We start from the raw sequence: 8,700 nt of genomic DNA on the forward strand, positions 1-8,700 counted from the left end.
TATGGGGGTACAAGTTGATGCCCATGAAAACAAAATCAATCCAATGTTGCAACAAGAGAACTATTTTGTAAGTGAAATCAATTGTTCACGAATTGGAATCAACTAAGTGACTGCTAGCAAATCCACAAATGAATCAACATATTCGTTCGTAATTGAATCTAGAAAAGAAAACAGTGGTTCGCAGAGCAACAGGAGGCAATATATATGTTGCACAAGAACATCACCGTTCTTCCATTACACTACAAAGAATCGTCACATTATTGTTCATCATCGCACCAAACATCCATGAATAATCCAATCCCCCGACGTATATATATCCCCCAGACTCACCTGCACATACGAAAAACGCCATATACAAAATACACAAGCGCCTACACGGACCGATCCGAATCCGACGAACCAGCTACACTCCTTTGCTCCCGATCAACGGCCGTGTCACTCCCCCCTTCCTACCTGAGCTACAAAGCCGTCACAATGGCAGCCAAGAAAAAAGAACATGGGCAGAACAAAGTTTTCATCTGTGAACCACCGGCTAGATCAGCCCGGTGTACGCACTGCCCTGGACAGCGTGGAGGGGCATCATCCCAGTGCCAGCGCCACCGTAAGGGTGTTGGGCTCCCGCGGGCGCAAACGGGTTCGCGCCGAATGGGTTCGCTGGGGCCGCCTGTGCCTGGTGGTATTGTTGTGCCTGAGGGTGGTGGCTGGCCATCATCATCTGCTGCTGAAGCATGAAAGCCTGCTGCTGGTGGGCCATGGCGGCCATCTGCACCGCATGGGGCGCCGCGTACCCGTTCGAGCCGTAGAACGGGTCCTGCATTGCTGCTGGCTGTTGCATCATCGGGGCCGGGGCAGCACCGGTGGTCTCCCAGGGGTTGTAGCTTGCGGGCTGGCTCGCTCGTCGGTTCGCGTCTTCGTATAGGCTGTCAAGGGTGAGCAAGTCCAGTCCACCAGCCTGCAAAAGGAGCCAAGTTTAGTATGACCAAAGGATGATCAGCAAGACAGGGTATAATTGTTGCATCTATAGGAAAATGTATCATACCAATTTTTTGCCTGAAGCGACGGCAGTTTCATTTGAGCTGGGTGCAGTGACAAGGGCCAGCTCCCAGCCTGTGACTCCATTTTCAAAAGCAGGAGCGGCCTGGGGCACGTCATCTGCAGCGACCAAAAAAAATTTAAGGGCTGTGCATTGACCAGATTCCAAGCGATAAAAAGAACACCTGTTTCAGTTCACAGGAGAGAAATAAATGTGTACCTATTGGAACAATTGCCAGCGCTAGAGCGTTCCTCTCATCTATCTCGGCCACAGCAGGGTGTGTTTCATTCAGACCCTGACAAGCAAAGGAAGTGTTAGCAGAATCTATGCATGCATGGGTAGTGACCTCTTTGTGAGTAGCAGTGTAGCACAGTATGTTACCAGCAAGTCTGTTGGTTCAGCAGCAGGTGCTTCCTCTTTTACTGGCTCTGGTTCTGGTTCGGGCTCCGGCTCTTGTTCCACTTCGGGTTCTGAAACCGGGGGCGGTGAAGTTGGCTTGACTTCCTCCTCTGGCTCTTTGTTGTATTCTATAGCCAGTATTGCCTGAAAATAAATCAAATGGGCTCAGAGCAAACTCAACAAGAACACATAAGGAAAATCATGAAAAGGAAATGATCGAAATAGTTGCAGGGCCAAGTAACTCCTATCAATTTGCATTACATGAGAAGTTCCAAATTATGTGCAATTACACATACCTGATCATGCTAATCATTTACTAGGATGAACATGCAACTTTCTTTTCTTTTTTGCTTAAGGCTCATGCAGCAACCAGCATACAGAACTTGAATTTAGCTGCACTTCTCTAATATATTCACTCGGCTCTAACAGACACTGTTACTAGAAAGCTAACTGAAACGAAGCATAGAGAACTGACTAGCAACCCAGATAACAGAAGTACCCAACAAATGCTAGTTAGTTTGTCAGGAACTAGTTCTGACCTAAATTCATTGTCCTCCTGATAGTGGAGATTCTGATATCTAAATCATGATGTCTTACTTGATATCTACACATCCCTATCTATAACAAAGTTCTGGTTTTAAACAGTTTCCGAACCTTATCTTTCATCGCGGGAGCATCCCTCACATATTCCTCCATAGTTTGCATGAATGATGCCGGAGGCTGTAGAAGTTATGAACAGAACGCTGTCAGCTGCTTGCTAACATGGAAAACAGATACCAAAGACTTGCAAATCAAGTATGTTACGAACCTGTTCAATTTTCAAGAACTTCTCACCACGTGCCACGTGTATTGTTTTACACACTTCATAAAATTCCGACAATCTCTCAGACTGAAAAGAAAAAAGAAAAAGAGAGGATGAAAATCCAACGATATCAGTTAGATTACATATTCTTATTCAACACAGTTCACATGGATTAAATCAGTGGTTCAGAATTTCAGTTTTAAAATCAATCAGCATCAGCGGAGCTGATGAGGTTGAAGGGGAAAAACATGCTTTTATGATGGGTTTTATTAATATACCATACACAGGTATCTAAAAAAACAAATTAAACAGAAGTTGTTGAATCCCCATGGTCAACACTTGCTTGAGAATGCATATAACTAATCCTCATTAAAGAGAGATATCATATGGAGAAGCAATAGCTCGAATGGGCTGACATGGCTGCCCTAAGATTTTTTTTCTTTACAGTTTTCATCAATCAAGCACTGAAGCAATAGTTTGTCCACAATAATTAGTAGGTTATCCCATTGTCTTCCTATTGTCTCCTAAGTGCTAACAGATAATCAAGTTCCCTTTATACGTGCAAGGATTTTGAGTTATGTTCATTCGATAAAAGGAATTTTAGTTGTGTTGCTATAAACAGGGGAGGAAAACCAATGAACAATGTAATAGTGGATCAGCAACAGAGAAGGGATATGAGTTTTACCTGGTTAGTTGCTCTTTTGTATATATCAAGGGCCCTAACAGCGTCATTTCTTTGCATTTCAAAGAACTGCAACAGGTAATGAGGTGTAAATTGGATGGGCAACATAATAAAAATAGCTAGCGATTTAGAAGTTTCACAAACTTATCCTAAGTGACAGCACAGAAAGTTCACCTTGTCAACAAGATTTATTGTCCCATCACTAATGGCAGTGTAGATCTTGACACTCTCCAGAGCAACCTTTCAGTAATGCATGAAACAAAATCATTGAATGCCAAACCACTTATATACAATGCCTAAAAATGAAACACGTGTGACATCTCAAAATAAGAAACAGAGGAAGCGAGCATCCTACTTACCATTGAAAGCGCATGCTGAATTATAACATTATAAGATGATGCCCCTTGTGGCTGCAAAATTTCAGTAATTCGTATTTAACATGTCAAGAACATCACATGAAGAAAGGATTTGGTGAAATTAAAGAAATTGTGGTCGGCACATAGCTCGTTACCTGGCAAGCAAGAAGCCGGAAAAGAAGTTGCTGCAGTGGTGGCAGATGATCTAGCACACCAACAGTATCAAGATCCCGAGTCCTCTGCAGATATCAGAATTTTCCATAGAAACTTAGATGCGAAACTGAACTGTTGTAACACAAACATTTTATGTTGACGTATATTTCAAATAGGATAAAGTAACTAGTGTAAGTTTGGTTTCAGGGAGTACTATCTATTATGCATTGAAAATTTTGATCTAGTTATTCTTTAAGCACATGAAGCATGCTCCACATAATTATATCAACAATTAAAGAAAGTCTCATAGATGCAGTTAAGAGGAATAAGTAGGACTAGCAGTGTATTTATGGTTATTTTGCTGTTGAGGGGAGACTAGCCTGGTGTACATACCGGAGGATCTGACTCCACATCATACTTCAGCACTCGGAAACATTCAAGTCTCTCTTCCAAATATGAAGCATAAGTGCGTACCCATGCAGAATAATCCCAAGCTGAACCAACAAGTAGAGAGCAAACAATCATGAAAAGTTCTCAAAATTGGAATTTCCAGTATATGTATACAAATGACAGTACTAGTATGAATGTCATGTCGGCATAACAAAACTACTAGCAATTAGTACCTCCTGAACTAGAATCATCCTTAAAGTAGGCCATGTTTAGCATATGTGATCTAGATCTGCCATAATTAATAAGCTCTTCACGGAACGTGGGGTCAACTTCTCGAAGGGCACGATGTATGACAATTAATGTCTTTAGTGCAACCTGAGGAATAAAAATAACCAGGCAAAGAATGTTTATAAGTTCTTTATTGCATCACCCATGAAAAACATTACAAATAAAACAAGGAAACCATCCACCATTAAAATAAAGTTTTTCCTTGTAGGAAAATAAATAAAGAATCGACAAGTTGATTTGCTAAAGTTCAAACAATATATTATGGCCCTCAGAAGTTAGAATATAACATGTCACTCAGAATTAAGCACCATGGGGGAGGAGATATGTTAGTTCAACAGGAAAATTTCAGATCTGAACCTGAATTTGAAATTAAATATGGAGAGTGTATAGAGAATCATTTTGCATAATTAAGTACAATAGAAATCTCCAGCTCACAAGCATGCCAGGACAAACCATCCATCCCAACCCAAGTACATATCAGTACAAAATTTGAAGTTTAGGCATTTCAGGTTTTATAAAAAGTAAGAGTATACATTTTACCATAGCCTTATGAACATCACAAAGTTTACAAAGATTGCACCGAGATACAATATGTAAAAAGGGTTTTTGATACAAAAAGAGAACTAGTACATTCTAACAGAACAGCAGTCATAAGAAAACAAAGACGACGGCATTGTATTTGACCATCGTAAATGGAAGAAATAAATCCATACCGCCCAGTTCCGTGTCTTTGAAAGACGCCTCGCTAGAGCATGAATGCAGTAAGCTACATCAGCCCTTGGCCTTGCGGCAGAGATGGAAAGGAAAATTTCTGCAAACCAAATAAACATGTGAGTGACGGCAGTTGTAAAAGATATCTACTCATAATCAGAGAGAAAATTAGCGTGTCCGCAATGCAAATACCAGGACAAATGTATGTAATCGTAAGCGAATGAAACTTGAAGCAGAACAGTGTTTTTCGTTGAAATAGTTTGTTCTGGCATATATTCAGTTGGATTTGCACACATGCTCAATTTTTTACAAAATTGTAGATGGTTCAAAACTTCAAATGATGAAAGCATTACCTCTTATGTACTTCTCCCTCGATGGACGCTCGCTATGGTTGGTGGCCTTCACAATCGCAATGTCCAGTTCCTGTTGTCCCGAAGAAATGGTAATCCAGCAGTGAGTGAAGCACGACGGAAGCAGAGGTTCAAAGATGGAAAGCTTCAAACACAATTCAACATTCAAAGGAATCATAAAAGTGGCCCGACCTTGTAATCGCTGTTCACTTTCGCCAGGCTCACGGTTGTGGTGTCCTTGAGGGCACCGAGGTACTTCCTGAGGCTCTGCTGAGTGCCACCACCCGCCATTATCCCCAGTTCACGTGTGATGTCCTAGCTGGCCTGATTGCGAAGCAAAGCAGCAAGCAGTGTAAATGAGATGTGCGCCAAACGCAAGCCAAATAAATGCTGGTTTCTCGGAATGAACCAGACAATGTAACAGCTAGATGACGGGTGCATGGGGCCTGGAACGGTTCCAGCTTTGCTCCAACAAGAACTACTTCTCACCAAACTAGAAGCATTTACTACAAATCTACAAGCATAAGATATTAAGATGGAAGCAATTACTTGATAATTCTAGCAAGAACACGCAAGATTAGTCAATACAGGAACGGATCCAGGAGAAGATCACCAAGAAAGCGGATCCAAATGAGCTGCAAACAGAAGAGGGCGACACAGGGGAACAAACGCCACCAAAATCTCTGGCGCACCCAAGGGATATATTCCGCGAGATAAAGAGGAACAGGATGCCAAAGTGAACTCCACCGAATACTTGTGCAGGACAATTGTGCTAAATTGGTGGGAGAGAAAGTGGTCAGGACCACGAATCCTATCTACCAAGGCCCATCTTGGGAAGACACCACTCACCCACAGAGCAGAATCGCAAGAACACCGACAGAATCAAAGTAGCAGAGCTGATGTGATTGCAGAAGGCTACTGAGCCAAATGGTCGAACAGAGGCTGCACCGATGATACTACTGGTCAGCGTAATAACCATGCGGATGAACGAAATGAATCAGGGGAGCCGAGAGGATGGCTTCTCCAAACCGAGCGGGACAAGGCAGGAATCCCGTCCGGATTCTCCGGAGAAGCGGCGCAAACTTCTATGCCCGACAAGGAACAAGGGGACAAGTATAAATTCAAACTTCAATTCAACGCAATGGACAATTCAACTCAGAATACTGAAGCCGACGAAGGCAAGAGTCCACCTGCTCCGCTCCGGCAAGCAATCCCCGGGAGGCCGGTTCTTGGATCCAGCCGCGCGGCCGCAAAACCAGGGATCCAGTTGAGCAACGGTAGGCCGGAAACAGCGAGAGGAGGGGGGATTTCAACTTTCAAACCGGAGCTGTGGCAAGCGAACAAGAAAGCAAGCAAACAGACAATCATTCGGCTGCACGGCGCGGCGCCCCAGGAAAACAAACGGCTTTAATCAGGGCTCGAGCCCTGCGCCGCCACGCCACGCCACGGCCAGGCCAGAATCGCCCGAAAAGCTGGCACCGCCACGCGCAGCGCCGCAATCGAGAAGCATACGGCCAATTAGCCACACAAAAACTAGTCCAAGCAGCAGAGAAATTAAGCAGCTTGCTGGCGCACCTCAGGGAGAATCCGGACGGACGGGAAGGGGGGCGAGCTGCACGGGGCGGGGGCGTCAGGGGGGAGGAGAGAGGGGGGTGCGGGGTGGGTTCTTGGCGACGGGGGGTGGAAGAGGAGGAGGAGGCGGGGGGAGGAGGGGAGGTCGCTTTCGCGGCTCGGCCAACCCGGACGCGAACCACCACCCGGTGGCCGGACAGGGACGCGGCACCGGAGATTAAACAATGGGAGAGGGGAGACGACGCACACAGCGCAGCCACAGCCAGAACTTTACTATACTCCAGATTAGCGTACCAGCTCGGCTCAGCTGGGTTAGTTAATTAATTAATCAATTGTCATAGTTACTAAGAGCGCATTAAGCCCCGCCGTTTGTTTGTTTAACAAGTGCGTGGTTGATTGGCTTGCAGCTCCTTTTCCTTTCCTTTTTTCTTTGCGCCGTCTGCCTTTTCTAAATTCGTCGCCTCCTCGTCGGTGGAGGGGAATGGGATGGGAATACGGGATGCGTTTCTTTTTTGTCGTGGAATTTTAGTTTGATTTTTCAGTGAGGGGGTGACTGTGACTTTGTTTTAGTCCACATCATGGTCCCTAGTACTTTTCTCCTCTCCTTCTGAAAAAGGTTGGAATGCATCGGAGGCGCCGTTATTATTTTGATTTTGAACACAACAAGTGGATGGACGAACTCACGGACATATGAACCCATTTTTTAAAACTTATTTCTACATGCCAAAAAATTCTGAAAAAAAGTCTCACTCTTACATCGTCACATTCTACGTGTGCACGGAAAATTTCGAGGAAAAGCGACTCTTTCATTGGCCTATGCAAAAGAGACAAAGAAAAATGTGTCGTGAAACGCTATTCAGAAGCACTGAAATGTGTCTTCTTTGCGGAGGCAAAACCAAAAGAGATTTTTTTTTCTCAAAACTTTGTGCCACGCACACATGTTGCGAAGATATGCATGAAATTTTCTTTTGAATTTTGCGACATTTTAAAACGTGTTTAATATGCTTCTTTTTTGGAAAGTGGGTCCATATGCCCATGGGCTCAACACGTACCCACTCTTTTGAAGATGTCTAAGTTTGGTCCCAATTTTAGGCGAGTGTGTACAATAAATCAAGTTTTTGGTAAGCATCAATGCTTAATGGTGCGGGAGGGATGCCTAAACAAACTTCTATTCTCTAAAAATAAGCACCCATGCAGATCGAGGTAATTTCATTTTAAAAAAGCACAGATGCTTAAAGAAAAATAGAGTTATTTCTCTAGGCACCTTGCATGCATTGTCCAAGGACTAGATGTTTGAGTGATTCATTGTCGTCCTTTCTAGCCCAGCTCGTCTCTCACCGCTATCCTTTTCTTTGCACCGTCCTCTTTTCTTAATTCCATTGGTCCTCGTCGGTGGAGAGGAATATGATGATTTTTTTTGTTGGAGTTTAGTTCGCTTTCATCAAGAATTTTGTGGTAGGAGAAGTAGGGGATGACTGTGACTTTGTTTTGGTAGTCAACATCATAGTGCCTACTTTTCCTTCCAAAAGACGGAAATGCATTGGAGGCGTCGTTATTATTTTGTTATTTTAAAGTTGGCTAGTCCCGATTTCAAGCGAGTGTTTGTCAGATCCTACAATTGCGCAAGTGATTCATCGCGGTCCTATCTAGTGCAACTCATCTCTTATCGCAACCACCATGTCAAAATAGGGAGACAAAACATGACATTCTCCATCGGCGGCAATTGGGCAATTCTACGTTCTTCCACTGCTTGGGTTTCTTCTTCTTTCATCCATGCCACCCCTAATCTCTCCATGCTAAGTTGTCGGCAAAGACATGAGGCAAGAAGGAGAAAGGAGCGCTACCGCTGGTGCTATGGTTGCCATTGGCTTATTGTTGCCACTGTAGGACAATCAAGTGTGATATCATAAAACTAGTGTCGAATCCCAACCGGGTGTTATACAAGTGCACTAATCCCCGTAAGA

The 8,700-nt window shown here is 43.9% G+C and overlaps 1 protein-coding gene across 3 annotated transcripts; it reads right to left on the minus strand.

The window, feature by feature from the left end:
• Window positions 1-205: 205 nt before the first annotated feature.
• Window positions 206-6,888, minus strand: LOC123164682 (putative clathrin assembly protein At5g35200). 3 transcript variants are annotated; one of them, XM_044582227.1, is made up of 16 exons: window positions 6,740-6,888; window positions 5,357-5,488; window positions 5,168-5,237; window positions 4,817-4,914; window positions 4,049-4,190; window positions 3,819-3,919; window positions 3,428-3,511; window positions 3,276-3,326; window positions 3,091-3,156; window positions 2,920-2,985; window positions 2,241-2,321; window positions 2,087-2,152; window positions 1,415-1,576; window positions 1,253-1,328; window positions 1,040-1,152; window positions 206-952 (listed from the first exon to the last, which is right to left on the minus strand). In XM_044582227.1, exons 2-16 carry the CDS (start codon window positions 5,453-5,455, stop codon window positions 533-535), a joined length of 1,695 nt encoding a protein of 564 aa, XP_044438162.1. In that variant the 5' UTR covers window positions 5,456-5,488; window positions 6,740-6,888; the 3' UTR covers window positions 206-532. The 3 variants fall into 3 exon arrangements, with proteins under 3 accessions (XP_044438162.1, XP_044438163.1, XP_044438165.1); XM_044582228.1 differs by lacking the exon at window positions 6,740-6,888 and adding an exon at window positions 6,355-6,627; XM_044582230.1 differs by lacking the exon at window positions 6,740-6,888 and adding an exon at window positions 5,579-5,668.
• Window positions 6,889-8,700: the final 1,812 nt, after the last annotated feature.

Source organism: Triticum aestivum, chromosome 7D, assembly GCF_018294505.1.
Source record: "Triticum aestivum cultivar Chinese Spring chromosome 7D, IWGSC CS RefSeq v2.1, whole genome shotgun sequence".
Lineage (NCBI taxonomy): Eukaryota > Viridiplantae > Streptophyta > Magnoliopsida > Poales > Poaceae > Triticum > Triticum aestivum.